General features: G+C 42.0%; 1 protein-coding gene across 1 annotated transcript in view; it reads right to left on the bottom strand.

The window, feature by feature from the left end:
* The window catches only part of MCUR1 (mitochondrial calcium uniporter regulator 1), a 26911-nt gene extending 16851 nt beyond the window's left edge, over positions 1 to 10060 (bottom strand). Inside the window, exons 1-4 of the mRNA XM_014940782.1 lie at positions 9998 to 10060; positions 7050 to 7218; positions 3025 to 3153; positions 90 to 407 (exon numbers count right to left, since the gene is read on the bottom strand). Of these exons, the coding sequence (XP_014796268.1) occupies positions 90 to 407; positions 3025 to 3153; positions 7050 to 7218; positions 9998 to 10060 (679 nt within the window). The remainder of the gene's footprint in view (positions 1 to 89; positions 408 to 3024; positions 3154 to 7049; positions 7219 to 9997) is intronic.
* Positions 10061 to 20858: the final 10798 nt, after the last annotated feature.

The raw sequence follows: 20858 nt of genomic DNA, 5'->3' as shown, positions 1-20858 counted from the left end.
CGGCCGCAGCAGCAGCGGCAGCAGCGCCCGCCTCCCGCCGCTCATGGCCGTGGCCGCCGCCGCTGCCTGCCCCCTGGCCATGGCCGCACCACCCGGTCCCGACGACGGATGAGGCGAGGCGATGCGGCGGGGGGAAAGGAGGGAAACCTCCGCCGCCGCCGCTACTGGAATGGCATCGCTGAGCAGGCGTCTCACTTCCGCTACGGGCAGCGTCTCACTTCCGCCTCCGGCACGTGGCAAAACGCGCCGTGACCGGCGGCGGTTGATTTTATGGCTTAGGCGGACGCCGCGGCGAGAAGAGCTGCGCGGGCGGGCGGCGGCGCTTGCGGGGGCGAGACCGGGCCCGGCCCGCTGGAAGCGGAGACTCCCTCCCTTCCCGGTACCCTCCCGGCCCCCTGTGGACCGCCCTGGGGTGCCAGGAGGTAGCTGTTAGCGGCACAGGCTGTGCCAGGCCTAGCGCGGCTCTGGCAGTGCTGCTTCCCTCCTTCCTTTAAGTGAAAAAATGGAGAGTTTGGGGAGGGAGGTTTGCCCTGGTGCTGCAGGATGGGAGTGACTTCCCACCCCTGCCTGACCTCCGACCCCTGCCTGACCTCCCACCCTGTCCTGAATAACCCCTGGTTGCCTTCTGGGCGAAGACTGGCATTTCATTGAGAAAAGCACGTTTCCAACAAACTGTCATTCTGTGATGAGGCTGAGATTTCAGATTTCAAAGTTAGTAAACAAGTAATTCGCACAATTTGTCAACTCAGTGGATCTAAGAATCTGGAGTTTTAGTCATTAAATAATTGCTGTAGCCATTAGAGTGGGTAAAGTCTTCTATGCTCACAGTTATGCTGAAAACATGAGTGCACATTTTCCTTCCCTGCTCGCTCTGTACAACAAATGTCCTTAATATTTGTAGGGAATTAATACAAGAAGAATTTGGTTTGGCTCACTGTCACTGGGGTTGGAACTAGATGTTCTAAAAGGTCCTTTCCAACCTAAACCATGCCATGATTTCTACGATTTTCTCCAGGCAGCACTTAGTTCACAGCAGGTCTGGCTTTTTCTGTCCCATACATGTTCACAAAAAGCACATGGCACCTTCTTACCAGAATCCATAATTTATTTATTTTTTTTATTGTCATGGTTGGAAAGGACCTCTGAGATCACCAAGTGCAGCCATACACACACACAAAAAACCCCCTACAATCTCGGGCACTATATCATGCCCTGAAAAGCCATGTCTACACGTTTCTTAAATACCTCCAGGGATGGTGACTCCACCACCTCCCTGGGCAGGCTGTTCCAGTGCCTGACCACTCTATCATTAAAGTAATTCTTCCTAATATCTAATCTAACCCTCCCCTGCCCCAACTTTAGACCATTTCCTCTGGTCCTGTCATTATTCCCTTGGGAGAAGAGGCCAACACCCACCTCTCTACCCCCTCCTTTCAGGTAGTTGTAGAGGGCAATGAGGTCTCCCCTCAGCCTCCTCTTTTCCAGATAATTGCGGTAGATCAGGATGGAGATGGAATCACAGAATCACAGAATTGCTGGAGTTGGAAGGGACCTTCTAGAGATCTTCTAGTCCAACTCCCCTGCTAAAGCAGGGTTGCCCAGAGCACATTACTCAGGACTATATCCGGGTGGGTCTTGAAAATCTCCAGAAAAGGGGACTTCTCAACCTCCCTGGGCAGCCTGTTCCAGGGCTCTGTCACCTTCACCATAAAGAAGTTCTTCCTTATATTTGAGTGGAACTTCCTGTGTTCCAGCTTGTGCCTGTTGCCCCTTGTCCTATCGCTGGAAACCACTGAAAAGAGTCTGGCTCCATCATCCTTCAACCCACCCTTTAGGTACTTATAAGCATTAATAAGGTCCCCCCCTCAGCCTTCTCTTCTCCAGGCTAAAGAGCCCCAGCTCTCTCAACCTTTCCTCATAGAGAAGATGCTCCAATCCCTTAATCATCTTTGTCGCCCTACACAGGACTCTCTCCCGTAGTTCTCTGTCTCTCTTGAACTGGGGAGCCCAGAACTGGATGCAGTGTTCCAGTTGTGGCCTCACCAGCGCAGAGTAGAGGGGGAGAGTGACCTCCCTCGACCTACTGGTCACACTCTTCCCTACGCAGCCCAGAATCATTCAGGTGTATATCTATATAAGTGCAAAGGTAGGTGAGACACCATGGCACGTATCAGCACCACAGCAGCACGGCTCATCACGGCAGCTGGGATAACGAACATACACCAGGCCAGCACCTGGGGCAGAAATTCCCTCCAGCTGCTGTGGTGATAAAGCAGAATGGTAGAAGCCATCACTGTTATCGAAAAAGAAGCTATAAATTCCACTTTAGTATATCAGAAAGATGTTAGTGACACTTGCAGACTAATCCTACAAGAATAGCTGTTTCTCAAACCACTTGCAGTGTACAAGTTCAGGGACATTGGTGGGCTCACCTGCACATCTGTGTTTGTTTTCATTTTAAGTAAAAGCAGAAACTTATCTAATGGGCATTGCGTCTGCTTGGCTGTTGTATGCACATTGCCTGGCATTAGCATGGCAGTAATTGCTGACGTTTGTGAGTCTGCAAGTAGCTGTCTTTTCATCTATGGATGATTCAGAACCGGGTGCAGTGTATTTTCTTTGGTACTCCTTCTTCAATGATCCCTTTTAACACCCTGGGCTTGCTACAGCCATTGAAAGGCAAAATTGTGGCTACTGAAGTATCTCCTGTTTACATCATCTGCCGGTTTGTGTTTTGCAGTGAATTTCTGCGTTTGGATGCAGTGACAGACAATGAAGAATGAAGAAGTCTGGTACAGATGGAGGCTGCAGTTGCAGCTAGAGTCAGTCCATTTAGGATCAAATATACCCGCACATTCTGGTGATCACACAGTGCCCATTTTCACTCTCTCTAAGGGAAGGAAGTCACTACCAGCTAATTCCAGAGACCCCCTAGGGCAACTGACTTTATATCTTTGTGTCAGAGATCAGCTCATTCATTTTTTCCCCTTTCCAGGGTCATCTTCCAGAATACCCTGTTTCGACCTTTCTCCATGTTGAAGACTGCTACATACTGAGCAGCAGGTAGATTCACTGCGCTCTGGAGGTGCCTTCCGTAGGCTGCAGTAGCTTCAGAGCCATCCGTTTTGCTAACTGGGCACCAGGGACTAATTCCTGCACAAAAAGAGGCATAAGCAATGTAGTCGCAAGCCGGGAGGGAACAGGACAAACAACTTTCTGCTGTCTCATGACTCCAGGTTACTTAATGAATCATAAAATCGTAAAATCATTTAGGTTGGAAAAGACCCTTGGGATCATTGAGTCCAACCATCTACCCTACTCTACAAAGTTCTTCCCTACACCATATCCCCCAACACCACATCTAAATGACTCTTAAACACATCCAAAGAAATGCTTGGCTTTCATCTGTGCGTTGCCCCATGGAAGTCATTAGGTCCTGCTTAGAGACTATAAATGAAACACACGCTGAAGGTTACATGGTTAGCATCCTGAAAACTTTGTCCCTGCAGGCACACGGCATTCACCAATCTACAGAGTTACAGCCCCCTTGGTTGTCACGGTGAAATTTGCAGAGAAGGATTAAGAAGTGGGGGATGAACTTGAAAAGAGGGGTAACAGAAATGGCAAAGTAATGCGAAGTGCAAAATAAGCACTTCATAACAACATCTGCTGTACTCTTACCTGAAAACTAAAAGAGAGGGCAAGATGAGCTCTGAGAGGTTTTGTTTACCCACTGATGTGCAATGGCTGCAAGGAAAGCAAATGTAACCCTAAGGTGTATCAGGTAGGGTATTTTCAGTGGTTTACATGGAAATTTTCATTGACCCTTGAGTATAATGTAATTTCAAATATGAACTAAAGTTCTAGTCAATCCAGTGCAGGAAAGATTAATTCATATTCAAACTGGCAACCTAAAGTTAACAGGATAATTCCAGGGAGTGAAGAGTCTTTTCTGCCCTAGGTGTTTAAAAAGAAATTGGCTTGTTTAGTTTAGCAAAACAAAGTTTGACAGGGGATCTTAAAGGACCATGTGGTGTAAAGTGACCATAAATAAATGTAGATGGGAAATTAGAAGGTTTTTACTCAACAGAACAGTCCTTGTGAAAACCTTCCCAGCAGGAATCAGGAGGGATCAAAACCTGAAATCAGTTTTTAGTTGGATGTGGTTGGCTTGTGAAACGGATTTTATGATGCAGTTACCTGCGATAGCAAGGGGCTAGTTCCTGTGCCCTTGCATTAATTTTCCACTGTGGAGGTTTTTCACTTTCCCCCTCAAGCATCTGGGACTCGAGCTGCTGTCAGAGAAAGACTAACGAGCTAAAAGGACCACAGGTGCAATCCGAATGAGCATTGAATAGTCCTCTTATTTACTTCAAATATTTTAACCCAGTGATTGTATAGAGTTGAGGGGGATTAACAGCTGTCAGGGGTGATGAATACCCCAAACTGCTCTTAATTCTAAATGGGAAAAGCTAAAAGCCTCCCAGGCTGGAAAAGAATGAGAGTCACCAGCGCATGAATGCTTTCCCACTTTGAAGGGATTTAAAAAAAAAAAAAAAAAAAAGGCTTGATTAAAGACTGTTGAAGACTTAATACCTGCTAGTATGATTAGCCCCACTGAACTGCAGTGCTTTTCTTTTCCCAGGGAAAGTGGAGAGGTTTAAAAAAAAAAAAAAAAAAAAAGGCTATAGCAGCATTCAAATGAATATGCAAATGATAAGGTGCATTTGGAGTTGTTTCAGTGCTGTTATATCCCGGATGAGTGTGCCTCAGTGGTTTGAAAGTGAAGGCAGCACCCCACATACCGAAGACAGAAAATAAAGCCATGTCATTGTTTGCCTCGTCTGCAGCGGATAATCATTTTAAGTGTTCAAAATCTTCTCCCAGTTCTTTTCAGGTGGATGCGTAGGTGAAGTCCTAGCTCTGTTATTTTGTTTTCTTTTTAGTGGGGAAATCAATGATGACTGCAATTTCTTTCATTATATTTGTTTATGTATGAGAACAGGTGTATTATTTGTAACGAAGAAACAATCACTGAGGAATAAAGCTAAGACGATCCTACCCGTAGATGGCAGTAACTGCTAATAGTGTTAGCTGCCAGTGCTAGGACGCAGAAAATGTTTAAACCAATTGACCTGATCCCCAAAGTTGCTAAACAGCCATTTCAGGGATCTTAAAATGGGGTCACGCACCAAGCTCCTTGCAGAAACCACCAGCAGAATGTGTCTCCCTGAAAGCTGGTTCAGTTGCTAGAAATAACCCTGCTGTGATTTCTTGAAGGCAGAAAGTGTAATATTTATTCAAGTGCTATGGTTGACAGCAATGAAAAATGGCATTTATATTAGAATATTAAATCTTGCAACGTTCTCAACTTAGATGTGTTACCTGTAGAATGAACAGATAAACATACCACCTGTGTTTAAAGCTATCAAAAGTGAGTGCCTTACAATGAAGAACAATTTGGACTAATACCCCTTCCGGCCAACCCAGGCATTACCTTGTATACAAAATATTGATGTATTCACCACGTTTGACTACATAAAGGTGGGAAGAATCATTCTCATGGCACAGAAGGGCAGCAGCAGCTGCTTTTGATTGCTGTATGCAGGAAGACAGAAGTGAGGGAGGAGATTGTCTATGGGAGGTGTTACTTATTTTCTCTTTATCTTTACTCATAGGGAATCATATACGTTGCAAGTAAGAATTTCATGTCCCCACAACCCCGGTCTTACTTCTTTCCTAAATGACTCCTTGCTGATTTTTAATTGCTGCTTGGAGATCTGGTTCATACTGACAGAAGATTGGGAACAAAATGTAATTTCCAAGCAAGTCAACAGGGAAGAAGTAGATTGGAGTTTTGGGGTCACCCCTACAGGAAGGGAAGAAGCTAAAGATGGTTGTGTGTTGGCTTTTTGACTTTCTGGAAATGCATTTATTATTTACATTTTTTTCCCAGACATCTCAGGCAGGGCAATGCAAATATACAAGACAAAGTCACCGGCCTACGTGAGCTTTTTAAGAAGGACATAACATGTTGTGAAGAGAATTAGGATCAGGAGCAGTGTGATGGTATGTGCGAGGATGCATAAGCAATCTGGGTGTGTTGCCAGCAGTTTGTAAAGTTTTACCACTGTCATCTGAGGGACAGTAATACCCTAGTGGCCTGTGGCAGGGCAGGCATTGTACGCAGCGCAGAAAGGTGTGGGTTTGAGGGAAGATTTCAAGGAGGAGGTAGAGCAGGGGCTTTCTGGAGTAGTCAGTAAGCAAAAATGGAGGGGACATGGAGGGGACAGGCATGAACCTAAGTGGTGAAAGGAGGACAGAAGGGACGAGCATAAAGGTTTAAAAAACCAGAGTGAGACCACATTGTAAATATGCAAAAGATAAGGAACTGGAGCTCTGTATCTGCGTGACACAGCTGGGAGAGGGAGGGGAAGGACACTAGAGGGGTCTGGAGGCATCAGAATAAGGGTTAGGGGACTGGTGATAGCAGGGACATTTTGAAATGGGCTGAGAATGGGTGTCAGGAAAGCTTCGGGTTCTCATATAAAGAAAGAAAGAGTCTGATGTAGGGAAGGGAGATGGAGGTGGAAAGTGGACGGCCGTTACTTGCTGTTCATTATCCTGTGAGACAGTGAAGCAGTGAATCAATTATGATACCAAGCAATTGTGTAGATAATGAGTTAAGCAATGAAGCAGTTATACAGCAAATCATTTCTGGTATTAAATAAAAATGGGGAGAATCAACAGCAATATGAATCAATTATGGAGAGAACTATTACCAAAGTCAGTCAGTTAAGTAGAGAAACAGTTATACAGCAAGAGAATGAATAAATTAATCATGAAGTGGGACCATTATGTTGAGAATTAATTATGCAGAGTCTCCCTTTGTAATAAGGGGCATGTCTGAGGGAGCTTCACACACAGGAAAAAAAAAATCCAAAACAAGCCCATAAAAATAGATTCGTAACTAATAAAGATACAAGCCCTACACCAGTTCTCAGTCACTTTGTGACATCCTCTCCTGTGTCTCTTTGGGTTAGACTCACCTGTGTTGCAGTAGATGCTGAAGCCATTGCAGAAGCAGAGGAGAGGAAGCCTGTTTCTCCACTGTGCATCCTTCACTGGGGACACGGAGATGAGATGAAGGAAGTTCAGTGGTAACTTTGTGGCTCTGACAAATGGGATGTAGAAGGAGCCCACGGTCTTTGGAGCCACCTGACCTTCACAGTTTTAATGTGAATGTTTTAAGATGCTTAAAAGACAAAGATGTGAAAGCCCTAAACGTCTGCCATTGGAGTAGGGACTTCTGACATTGTAGATGACACTGTTCTCTGCCAACACTGATCAGCATTCGAAGACTTGTAAGGCTCTAGTGAGAGGGAGGAAAATTTGCCAACATGAATATGGAGAAAAACTCATGTTACAATCTTGTTTACAAAAACGTAGACGAGGGAGGATAAGCAACCATGTTTCCTTTCCTGTAACTCCTGTGTGTTGTTTTGGTAGGGTTTTTTTTTCCCCTCTTGCATCAACCACTGTCTTTGACTGTACTTGCAGTTTAGGAAATTGTTGCCTTAGCTTAGCTTTGACCTGCCTCCTAGCAGCCTCCAGTAGCTGCAGGTGTCATTAGTACATCTAGACTGGAGGCTGGCTCTGGACCTAAGGCTCTGCAGTTGATAATAATTAGTATCTTGCAGGATACTGTTAAAAGTAACCTCTCATTTTGTCCAAATGATTCTTTTTCCCTCCGTGGAAAAATGTCTCCTCTGTAGTGTGGAGGTGAAGATTTTCTCTTTTGTGCAATACTCCATAGGAACTGTAGATTGACCAAGCTGGTTATGGAGATAATTTCTGTACAACTACAATGCTTCAATTCAGAAACCTTTAGTTTATAGGCAGCTGCCTGTTGGCAGATGCTAAAGAGCCATAAAGACACAGCCAACCCTGTGGCCTTGAGGACACACAATCAAACTCCTTCTGAGCCTGAAGGCATTATTTGTCTAGGAATGACCAATGACACTGCAAATTCTGAAAAAGTCTAGCTGTGGTGTACCTTCTGAAGTGCCAGTTACCTGTGAAGAAGTCACGCAGACCTAATGAGGGCTCAGAGAAGTCCTTCCAAGGGGCGGTGCACAGGCAAGACAGACACAAGCATAAGCTACTTAAAATACCCTAGATGTTACCTAATGCTTTATTTCTTCTAATCATCACTTAAGTATGAGCCCTGGTCACAGACTCCCCAGGGAGGTGACATAAATGCCAGAAACTGACTGAGCATCTGGGCTGAGGCTGGTTGCCCTACAGAGCACAGCAGACTCATCTAAAAATAGGGGACTTTCACCTCTACAGCTGACATGAAGAGTGATCCCTGCTGGAGTGCACCTGGAGTGACTCACAGGAGGACTGAGAGACAATTAACTTTATAACCATAAAAATGACATAAAAGCAATACCCATTTAATTGGAAAAGCATTAACATGTCAACAACACCTAGAGCTTTAAAAAAAAAATATATCGTGAGACCAAAAGAAAGCATCTTTGAATTATGATAGACAACTGCTTAACTATTCAGAAAGAGAGAGGAAATTACTAACAGCTAACCTCCATTTCTCTAGGATTTCAGTAGGTTGTAATTCTTTTTTAAATAAAATGCACATTGCCCAGGGAACACAGCTTCTCCTCCTCTATCCTCAAATTATTATAAATTAATACCGTGGCTGGAAGAAGAAAGTAACAGGTTTCCTTTTGTTAAAGAACTATAGTCTAGCTTATAGCATTTTGTAAGGTTTCCAGATGGAAGAAAGCAGTCCAATAAAAGATTTTGCATCATTAAGGTCATTTGGGGACATAATTATCTGTGAAAGACAATATAGATGAAGACAGTAATATTGGCAATATATGAAAAGAGATTACAGTTCTGGGTGCCTAGTTTTTTTGTGGTTTCTTTGAGGTAGGTCCTGCTTGCGTAGAAACCCTCTCTGCCTGCCCTGTTCTTTAAGTGTCAAATTTTGCTGCATTTAAGAAAAGTACACATCATAACAGATGGCAAAAATGCCATTGAATAATTTTAATAATAGCAGAAAGCTAATTGCTTGTCAGCAGAAAATTCATTTTCTAGGACTGGCAGAAACCATGCAGAATATCCATGTTGTTGCTGAAAGGCTCAAGCTAGTTGATTTTGTAGAAGTCTGACAAAAGTAGTCATACAAATATATTTTGGTAAGGTACAGCTGCTGAAATGAGTACCTAATTGATGTGAAATACTGCCAATGTGCCCAAATGAGATAACAGCATTTAAGAAGATGAAATTGCTTCAGTTGTGATTTGGCCATCAGATGGGGAGAGGTGCTTTGGCTTTCGGAAGAGTTTTATATTAGTTTATACACACTGAAGACTTTCATTTTACATATTTTCATTGAGAGTATTATGTAGAGATGTACTCTGCCTGCTAAACATTAACAAATGCTCTTTTTGGTACCACTGCGAGAAATGGCAATAAAGCCCCTAAATTATAGTTAGTGAGTGGGTTTTTTTTGATATTTTTGTCAATACTATGCACATGCAGACTATGTGCATAAAATAGACACATTTGTCAGTAAAGTCCCTACAATTCAGTAGGGTAAATAGAAACTCATTTTATGTTATCTCACTTTTGCTAAGGTTACTGTGAATGGCTGAAAAAGTTTGAAATTTTTTGGTCTATATGCTTTTCTCCTGAAGGAATGGCAAACCCAGCCATTACATTTCGTAAATTTCAGTTCAGTTCCTTAAACTTTGGACTCACCCTTCTTACCATTGTAATGGGACTTAATGCCATTTCTGGGCTCTGATTCGGTACCGGAGGAGGTTCCAGTTGTGGGAGCTTCGGTCCTGTGAAGCCCTCCCAGTTCCTGTTGCCCTATCTCCCATACCATACCTGCTGGTCATTCCCACAACTGTCCAGTGCTGACCTTGAGGGGATACAGTGGGGTCTCCAGCATCAACAATGGCCCTACCTGTGTTGTCCTTCTGAACATCTCCTCCGAAATCCAGGCTGAGCGCATCCTTATGTAGCCCATGATATCTGATGAATCACACCAGTAACTGAGACAGATGTGGATGCTTTTAAAAAAAAAAATAAAGAACAAACAAGGTAAAAAGGTACTTTACGCTTTAAACAAAACAAAACCTGCTAAATACCACTCCTAAGGAAGATCACTCAATTTGCAGTGCCTGACAAAACTAATCAGCCTGAATGACTAAGCCATTACATCTTTCCAGAGTATAATGCTGTGTTCACAAACACGTCACCCAGAAGATGATTTTAAAAGTTTCAGCAGAACTAGTTCCATAAAATATTTAGAATTTTCGTATATAACTGTAATCCAAAGAAACACTTTGAAATGCAACAGGAACAGATAGCCATCATTTATTCTTAGCAGAGACGCTAATCTGATAACAACCCAATAATTTTTGCTCTGTCTTTACCTTCATACACAACTGTTGATGGGAAAATGATCTCAATATTTCATACCCAGCGTGAGTCTTGTCCTTTTATTTTGATATAATATTGGAGACACAAATAGCTGGAAGAATAGCTATAATTGATTGATAAGAACAGGGAAGAGCAATATAGGGAATCTCACACACACTGGTATCACTCTTCTTTGCTGTGCCAAGAAAGTAACTTGAAATACCAAGCTCTTGCACAGAGCTTATGCCTGGCCTTCAGGATCTGGAACTCCTCAAATTCTCACAGTCTGAAGATGCTCATATCTGTTGACTCTATGCTTCAGTTCAGTATAAAGACCCTCATTTTTCCCTGAACATGACTGTGATGGGGGCAGAATCTCACTGGGATAGAAATGTAATTCTAGCTTTTCACTTGCCAAGTGTATTTTTAACTAATTCTGAGTGGCTGCGCTGCACTTTGGTTTAGTGTTATTTTTATAAAGATAATTTCTAGCTGTGTAAAAGGTGCTGAGGGTGCAAAAATAATGAATAAATAAATAAATGCTTCTTTCACATGACCTCATTAAGAGCAAAGCCAAATTCCTGCAAGAGAAAGCCAGCTGAGCAGAATTTTCCAAGTGCCTTTATTACGACATTGTTTCTATTCCCATTGCATCTCAGGGTCCTAGCCACAGACCAGGACATTACAGTGCTAAGTACCACACAAAAATAAAAGGGATGTCTTTGCTCCAAGGGGCTTTTATAACAGCAGTGGTCGAAGCGGAGCAGAGTCTGCCAGTAGGAGCCAGGAGCGGTTTTCCGGGTGTGGAAGTGTGTATCAGCACTTTCTTTTTAAGCAGGCTCAAGGACAAACGGGATCGGTGCGATGACATCTGAAGTTCCATTTCAGCTACTGCGTATAAACTCATAAATGCTTCAGAAGAAGCAAGCTGTACACTTGCTGTACTTTGAAGAGGTGAGCGAAAACCCAAATGCTAATCAGCCGACTGCGCAGAGATGAAGTGGGGACAGTCAGCTCAGGTTCTCAAGTCAGAATTGCTGAGGGATTTTGCTTATGTAAACACTTGCCATCATGTTTTCCATGTCTACAGCCATCTGAAATTTTGCATAGCTGCAGACTGAACATCTGCATAAATCTGAATGAAAGATTTAGAAAACAAATAAGAAGATTATGTTGCAAAACTGCATCTTTGTTGCAGCGTTTCAGAGCTCAGACACAAAAAATTAGACACATTCTATGAAACTAACAATATGAAATTGTGTTTTCAATACTTATCATCCATCTGGATGTTAACTCTTATCACCTGTATCTTCAGGTTTGAGCTGAAGGTGACACACTGCTGGTAGGAAGGAAATCATTATGGATTGTTAGGCTAGTACTGAGGACACTGCGCCGCTCTGATAAATGGACTATACGGACACATATTTGTGGAGGTAAATGTGAATGGACTCACCTCTCAAATCTCTGGTAGCAGTGATGCAGATGAGCAGTATTGCTGGAGCCCCAAGGTTTCACCAGCCCAAAAGGGACAGCCGTGCTGTCATTAAGAGAAAAGGATTTAGCTCGTGGATCCCCGTGGCAAGTGACACCTTTCATGTTGTCAAGTATGCAGGAGACTTCAGGGTTCTAAAAGTTGAATGTTTAATAAAGCATCCATGATTGAGCCATGTCTGAATCTCAGGTCTTTTGTGGTACCCTCCCAGGCTGTGATTGTACCCTGCCACATGCCGTTCCTCATGTATGGAACATGAAGTTAGAAAAATACATGTGACTTGAAGCAGCAAGGGAGGAAAACACACACTTCTCTTCTGTATCAAAAGGAAAAAAAACCAAAAACATCTCTATAAGGAGATTTTACATATTGATTATCCCTTGGCAAGACACACGCATTGTTAAAATGACAAAATTACAACTGTCATTGTTGGCTCCTACAGCTGCCCAGGTAGGACATACCTGCTGGAAAATAACATGCCTCTGTCCCTGTGCGCTGCTTTATTTACCTCCCGTGGGTTTGGGGGAACTACTTTAACAGGGGAGCAAAGACACAAACCTGGGAGCCTGGGAAGGACTAGAAAGGGAGTGACAGATTTAAAAGGCTGCTGTTTCAAAGTCCAGCCTCTTCTCTTTACAGAACTAGCACCTAAAGTCCTCAGTGGTATCCAGCCCCGTTTCCAGAAAGTACAACTAAATGCAAAGACGGCTTCCACAAAATCTCAATTTTTACTCAATTGGGTAAAATAGAATTTTTTTTTTTGATTGACCAGTTTCAGAACTTTTTTGCTAAACTAAATCAGAGCATTTAATTCCAGATCAGAGCAAGATAAATCTGGGCTGTTGCATCTAATACTGATGTTCTGCATCAGCCAGTTTATCTCTAGATCAGGATCTTCACCCAGATGAAACCCCAGTACTATACCATAGTTTGCCTGTAGATCACACCAGCCCTGGAGCACGTGCAGAGGGAAGGGTATGAAGGGAAGGAGGCCCCTGGGTAGAACAGCCATTCAGGTGGGCACTGCTTCATTTTGGGAGCGCCGAGACTTTTCAGTGAAATTAAAATGCATCTAGAATTGTTTTTTGAATACCAGAAGTGCAGCTTTAAAGTAACTGGTGGGTTAAAACTGCAGATGAAAAGCCATGGGCATTTGCAGCAATCCAGCAGTCTGGAGTCTTTCAGAGAATGAGCAAAAAACCCCACATTTTAAACAGAATGAAAATCCCAGGCAAATATATCTCTGTAGCTTTTTCCTGGCAGGCTCTTTCATTAACCAGCTAGTAATACTAGTGTTCATACCCTACGTACAATTATTATTTTTTTTTCCCCAAGGATATTTCTTTAAAAAGAGGTCGTGCTTAAAAATATGGTTGAAATTAATGACTGATGATAAAATACCAGCAGGCCCCTATTTCAGGGTGTCGATTAGGTGGCTACTTATGTACTGCTGGGGTGGTTGACAACATGCAGTTCAAATCACTACTGGCCTCCTTTACTTTTTCCTCCATTAGCTTCTATTGTCTTTAACGTAAGCCTCAGTAATTCTTCCACTGATTTGAATAAATAATAATTACAGTTCAGTAATCCTTGTTATAGCATAGCCTAATTAGCTTGTGTAGCTGACTGAAGTTTTTTAATCATGAAGATAGAAATGAATTAGATATAGGATAAACAAAAAAAAAAAACCCACAAAACAGCTTTCCTTCCAACATCATAAAAATGTTTCTCAAGGAACTATGGAAAAGAAATTACTATTTTAAAAAGCATTTTACTTCTTTTCCTGCCCGATTGCCAATTCTTAATTTGTTGACATTTTTATTTTGCTCTCTTGGGTCTCAAATGGAAGATGGACCATGTCTTGAAATGTAGATAACATTTTTATCCTTAAGTAATCTTCTCCTAGGAATGATGCTGCATGCATAAAACATCTGACATACAATAGACCAAACTAAGCTCTTGTACAAGTCTATTAAAGTCAATGGGGTTACACTAAGAATGAATTTGGCTCAATGAAGTATTCTGGAGAATAACACGAAGCCTATCAGATTACGTACAAGAAAATAGAACATCAGTGCTGCACAGTTGGACAATTTAATCCTATTTTCATTTTGGCTTGATAGCTTATTGGTTGCTAGTTTCTATTCTGCATAGGTTTCTATACTGCAGTCATCACCACAATATCAAACTACCTTCCAATAATGCATTAAATAGTGTGACTAACATCTGGTATGTGTTTGTTTTCTTCAATGCACTAGGAAGTTCTGTTTACAATGAATCATTATCAGGAGGAAAAGTTATTTGTCTATTAAGACTATTAAAAAGATAAGCGCAGCATTTTTTACACAGAGAATCAAATAGGGGGAAAACACGATTGTTGTCTACACTTCATAAGTACAGATTTAGACTTACAACGTTTAAAAAGTACTTTCTGCAGACATCTCAGACAGAACACTTTGCAGCACAAATGCATTCAGAATCCTGTACCCTGAATTGTTTCAAGGCAAAATCTTGTGAGAAGAGGCTGAGTTGTCAAGTGAGTAGGAATCAAAGCAGCTTACCTCCTTGTGGAAGATGCTTGGCCATTTCCAAGACTGGCAAGTTGAGAGCAGGGCAGGAGGGGAGAGTTTAAGGCTCGACTCATGGGGTGCTCAAGTGCCAGCTGGAATAGACAGCAAGAGTTGTGAACACTTCTCCTCTTCATCTAGAATGGGAAGGAGATGGGTAAACCATTCATACAATGAAATTGGAAATAAAGAACAACTTGGGATTTGAGCAATACCACTTATGAATGAGTAGTGTACATTTCACAAGACACAAAATGAAATCTTAAAAAAATTTAAAAAAAAAAGGTGAAGAAGTGATCAAAGAGGGCAGAAGTACCCTGTTGCATTGAGCAGCTTTAATCTATGTGTGCATTCAGGCCTCAGGGTTGGGTTTTTTTGATACATCTAATAGATAAATCATGCCGTTGTCTGATCACCTACACTGGAATTTAATACTTCAAATGTAGATGAATCCTAGGAAGCACAGGAGTTTATTCCCTAATTTGAATTCAGTTGAGTAGCATTTGTGCAGAGAAGCTAATTGAACAGATTATTCCGTGGTCTTTACACGAAACATTTCCTCTTTTTTGTTTGAGAAATGAGGCTTTTGTTAGCTCTGCAGATAACCACATTCGTGCCTATTGGTAGCATCTTCTTTGTGTTTGGTTTTTGTGGGTGGTTTTTTTTTCAGTCAGGTGTTCATGCATTTGTTTGTTTTTTTGTTTTTGTTTTTTTTTCAGTCAGGTGTTCGTGTGAGTTTGATTCCATCTTCTTTCTCCTAACAGTTGTTTCCTTGGGTAAGAGTGTTTCTATTCCAGCTCTTTCATCATGCACCACCTCTCCCTGCAGAGTTCAGATGCTCCTGTGAGTCCCATCTCTGCTCCTGCAAAGGTTTCTGCTGGCTTTGGGTTCTCTGCGAGATGATGTATTTCAGTAAGATTTTTAATAGACAGCAATTTAAACAGAAATAAAGGTAGAAGAACTGGGAGTCTGAAGTGCAAGATGAAGTTGCCTCCAAACTAATCCATTTTAGAAGAGTGCTCGGGAATGGTTCAGCCAACTGTGATGAGGTGTCTTCTTGGAGGATGCATTGATACAAGTTTTTTCATCTGGCAGTTTACACTAAAAAATTAATGGCCCTGGAAATCCATGCGTGTGTTCTACCAGCAGGCAGAATCAGTCCAGCCCCTGAGAAGGTGGTCAGTGGCTGAGGAATATTGGCATCACGAAGAAACTGATGAAAGAAAACACAGTCCAGCCCCTGAGAAGGTGGTCAGTGGCTGAGGAATATTGGCATCACGAAGAAACTGACCCTGATGAAAGAAAATGAAGTTAGAGGTAGCAGTGGCTTTCTCTCCTAGCGTTGAAGAGAAACTGTAACCTCATCTCAGTTACACTACTGCAACTCCAAAGATGCTGGAGAGCACGGGAATGCCTGCCTAATGACAATTACAGCATCCAAACTGAAATCTCACAGTCAGTACTTTCAAGTGACATATGCATGTACTTGAAACAAACAGTGATTTATTTCAGTGGCACCTGTAACTTTGAATCCTGTATTTTGTCATTGAACCAATCCACACAATCAGTGTTCGTAAACATTTGTGATAACTGCTATAAATGTTGCATGAAAATGGGACCAGAATCTGTTGCCAACGTGAGTCTTTCCCTCTTTGCTCCCGAGGGAGCTGCAAACACAGAACACCCAGCTCAAACTGCCTTTCTTATCCACTTTTAGCTTGACACATTTTTCCCGTTTGTTATTCTCTCATTCATGTTAGAAAGGAAAATACATTCTTCTCCTTGCTCTAAGAATTATATTGATCATGTGTGGTAGCTAGAAAGAGCCACTGTTGCACCTGGCATTGTTTTTATCCCAGGAGTCAGCTGGTGAAAGAACCAGACCTAATTCTTAAAAAAACCCTCTGAATTCAGAAGTATTGAGCTAAAGGCAGGAGCGTTTCAAGAAACAGTTAGTACCCATTTTGAAAAAGCAAAGACATAAAAATAAAGTAGAGCAGATAGACAGACAGTTGGCTCTTATCCCCTGGGCTCCAGCCCCTGCTTTTTGATCTGTGACTCTTCAGTGAGGTAAAAGAAAGTTTTTATCCAAAATATCCCTATCATTTAGGCAGTATAATAACCTGCAATCTACAGGCTTTCAGGACTCGGAGAGGTTAGATAACCGCCTTTTGTTCAGCTCCTCATTTTCTATCTTTTTCATTCTAAGCACCTAAGACAGAATGTCACAGAAATCTATGGGTTGATTTCTATTTGAGCTGAATTAGACAATGCTAAGTGCTGTAAATGTGTCTATTACTGTCTTTAAAGATCTCCACAATGAGCAGCAGTATATTAATGATTTACAACTCTTCTGTTGCCATTATCCATGTTAATAAAGGACTCCAAGATCATCTCTATCTCTTGTCAAAAGCATTTTGTTTTTACACATTCCATATAAAATTTGATGTTGAATTGTAAAATGCAAGCAAACCCTGGCCAGGTGGATAGATTTATCTTATCATAATATTATGACAGCTTACTTAATTGTTTTATTGCTTGAACTGCGAAGATTGTATTGTGCTGCTGCAGAAACATAGTAGAAAGCTGTAAGAATGCATGATGGCACCTGTAGAAGGTAAAGATGTTTTGTATTGCTGCTGTAGTTTTAAGGGGGGAAAAAAAGGTTGATCTAAAAAATCCCCCGAAGACTCATTAAGAAGCATTCTATTTGCACATTAGTGTATTGTGCTAAATTTACTTGCTAATTTTGATGTCAACAGCAACTAGTACTAATGAAAAGCTTATGCAACATCAGAGAGTTTAGTAAAATAAAAATAAAAATAGAAAATCAGTTTAAAGAGTTAGATTACACCAAATTGTAATTACTAGTTCAAGATTACACAAGACTGTCATTAACAGTTCAGTGTTACAAACACTACCAAAAGGCAACAGAGGAAACATTTACAATATGTACAAACACCATTGCTAGAAAGGTTTTAATATCATGCTTTTTCCCCCCTTCTACTAGTGGTTCAAATGGCTTAGATAAACTAGAGGCCAGTAGGGAAATCTGGCCAGATTAATGTTATCTGCCGTGTCCCAGTTCCAGATGTGTCTTAAGCTGCTGCTTAAATTCACCTCTTTCTAAAAATAGATTTCCTACACGTACGCTTGATAGCACCATGTGCTAGGACCACATTTTGTACAGCAGCACACACATGAATATTTTCCAGACTTAGAGCCAGCAGGATATAATCCTCATTGTAAACCCTTCCAATCAAGGCAAATAAAAGTTTAGAGTCATCTCACTAACAGGAATGTTATATTGTAAACCACACTTCGGTCCAGACCAGATCCAACGTAAAGAAGACAATTCTTATTCAAGTGTGGTCAGCCCCTATGGGGAGATTACTATGAAGAGTCAGGGCTGAGCTGGTGTCTACAAGATTGTGAATTTCCTGCATTTTATACAACTTTTAATTAATTTAAATTTAAAATAGATGGTAAGGGTTACTGCTCTTAACAGAGGGGCACTGTGCTGGAAGATAAATTTGAAATGAGAGGGGAGCTCATCAAAGCAAAGACAGCCAGAGGACAACTCCAGGCTTACCTAATGTAGTAGAAGGGACAAAACCCATATTCAAACAAATATTCAGGAGGGAAATGCTGACTCTGACAGATTCTTCCCATCCAGGGTAATACTCATTTCCAACCCCTTTCTTGATCCCACCATGGGCTTTCAGTACTGCTGGCCAGTGCACGCTACCATCTTGCCTGAGAGAAGTGGCATGGCATGCAGACGTAATGAAGTAATTTGGAAAGATAAAACCAGTGCTCAACAAGGAGAAGCTCCTCCCTGCTGCTGGAGGACTCGTCCCTGAAGAACCATAGGTCTCAAATCTGCCTCCATCTCTTTTCAATGTCTCTTTTCAGTTTCAACGTGAGCTGGCCAGACAGCAAGGGCTGAAGCACTGGCAGCAGAGGGAAAGCCATTTACCATAAACATGGATCCCTGTGGTCAATAAGGTCCACTTCTTGTGTGGGACTGGATCATACCTGAGTAAGGCAGATCCCATCAGGCTGGGGGTGGGAAGCTTTCTGAGGACAGTTAACTGCCTCAGCTCCTTCGCGACAAGTCATTGACCCTAAATTGCATCATTTTGCATGGCAGCACACAGTATGTGTGTCGTACTCACTGTACACGCTGCAGCTTTTGTACTTACTGTTTTCTGCTGCTGCTGGCTCAGAGGTTGCCCCATCTTGGTGGGCAATGACTTGGTTTCAGCCTCTCACACCCGTGCTGTCTCTCCGTTGAGCTGCAGCTGCCTGATGCGGGTGGGGAGGGCAGCCATCGGTGCTTGGGAAACCTCCTTAGGTCTGGATGGGTCTGTGCTAATACAGCAGGTCCCCGCAGCAATCCAGATTTTACCTTCCTGCTACTCTCTGCTGCCTTCCCTAAAATACTATCCTGAGCGCTGGATTTCCAGATTTACCCCGTGGTGAAGCTGGGAATTTTACATTTACACTCATGCACCCCATGGTTTATGCTAACTGGAAGTTTACCCAAGACAAGTTTGTTGAGGTCCCTTTTATATCACCAGAGCAAGACTCACCTGGGCACGAGGCAAACCCTCCCCAGCTGTTCTGGGGAGGCACCTTCCCATCCACCACCTTGGTCCTTCACCACTTGCTGCTGCAGCTGCAAGGTGCTTCTCTTTGACTTTGTTGTCTTTAACATTATCATAATCTTACATGTTTTGTCTATGTTTCAATAGCATGCTGGTGGGTTTTGATTTTCACCCGTTAAATGTAGTAGGCATCTGATACATTCATTCCGTGACCCAGAGATAAGCAATAAGAAAAACCCATCAGCAACTTCAGTGCCATCAGGTGCATCTTGGCAAGGTGATGTGCCTGGGAGCAGAGGAAGCACACACCTTTCCACACCTGAGGAAGCTGTGTGCCCCTCACTGGTCCAGGGAGCATTTCTCCATCTGGGAATCCAGCACTGAGGGGACTGGAGTGGTTTTGGCACCAAAACCTGCCCTCTTGATATGCGAGTTTTAATTTTTACTCTCTCCTTGTTATCCTACAGCATTCCCTGAAAGACTTCACGCCATAACGCAGCTCAGAGAGGACACTGGTCCTACCTGTATCTCTGCTCACCAAACATGAAACATCATCACTAGTTTGTGATTAAGGTGCTATAGTGGGACCAATAGCTTCCAGAATAGGAGCTTCTGGCACACTGAGCTACCGTGCCTTTGGTCAGCTTGAGGAATTCACAGGTGAAATCATACAACAAAGCAAATGGAAGAAAAAGTACTCATGAAAGTCTCTTTCAACAGCCGTGTTCAAATGTTAAAAGGACTGTGGAAAGTTGAGAGAAAAAAACCACATACCTGAAGTATTTTTAACTTACTGTTTGCTACATACAGTAGAGAAATTGTTAATGCAAAAGGATTTTAAATATTTTAACTGCTTTGATCTGCAGTTTTTCCTTTTCTCTGTAACTTCTGGCATTTGATGGTGGAACTAGAGGAGTTAATTGTGACTTGCCTGCGGATCAGATAAGGTATCTATTAATATTTGCTGTCTAGGTTGTCCATTCCAGGAGCAGGGGGAAACATTTCTTGTCCATTGTAAAGACTGAGCGGAATTCCCCATGCAGAAAATAGTAGATCCATGGATCCAGAAGAGTTTCACTCACATCAGGAACTTAAAAGAGGCAAATATATTGCTATCCTTATGAATATACTTTTTTCAAAACAACCACATCTGTCCCCATTGCGTCCTTTAATGTTTGAGACTCTGCATGCTGGTTTTAAATAACTTTTAAAATGTAATTTTCACATTCTTGTTTGTTTTGACTGATTTCTTAATACAATATAAAATACTTGCCAGAAACAATCCTTCTCTGTCAGATAAAGGCACCAAAGTAAACATTGCTTGATTTGTACTTGGCAGCAGCTGAAGAAAAACCTTGTCAATACGAAATTTCTTTTACTGCTGAAACAATTGGTTATTAAATAAATCTTAAATGATTTTTTTTTCAGGAGCATGTGACTCCCATAGTATTTTTTTTTCTAGTAGATTTTTCCATTTATGCTTTTTCCTTCACCTCAGCTTTTTCATTTACCATAAAGAGTATGGAATTTTTCAATATATTCAGAGGTAAAATCATGGTGGGAGCACTGGGTAGCTCTGTGTCCTTCAGTATGTACATCCTGAATGCCAGGTTGGCTGATGCAAATCATAGAATCATAGAATCGTCTAGGTTGGAAGGGACCTTAGGGATCATCTAGTCCAACCATCAACCTAATTCTGGCAACAAAAAAAAAAAAAAAAAAAAAAAAAAAAAA

The sequence above is a fragment of the Calidris pugnax genome, unplaced genomic scaffold (assembly GCF_001431845.1).
Source record: "Calidris pugnax isolate Ruff unplaced genomic scaffold, ASM143184v1 scaffold8, whole genome shotgun sequence".
In the NCBI taxonomy this organism is placed as follows: domain Eukaryota; kingdom Metazoa; phylum Chordata; class Aves; order Charadriiformes; family Scolopacidae; genus Calidris; species Calidris pugnax.
Note: the sequence above shows the minus strand (reverse complement) of the source record. Positions and strands in the feature narration are given on the sequence as shown.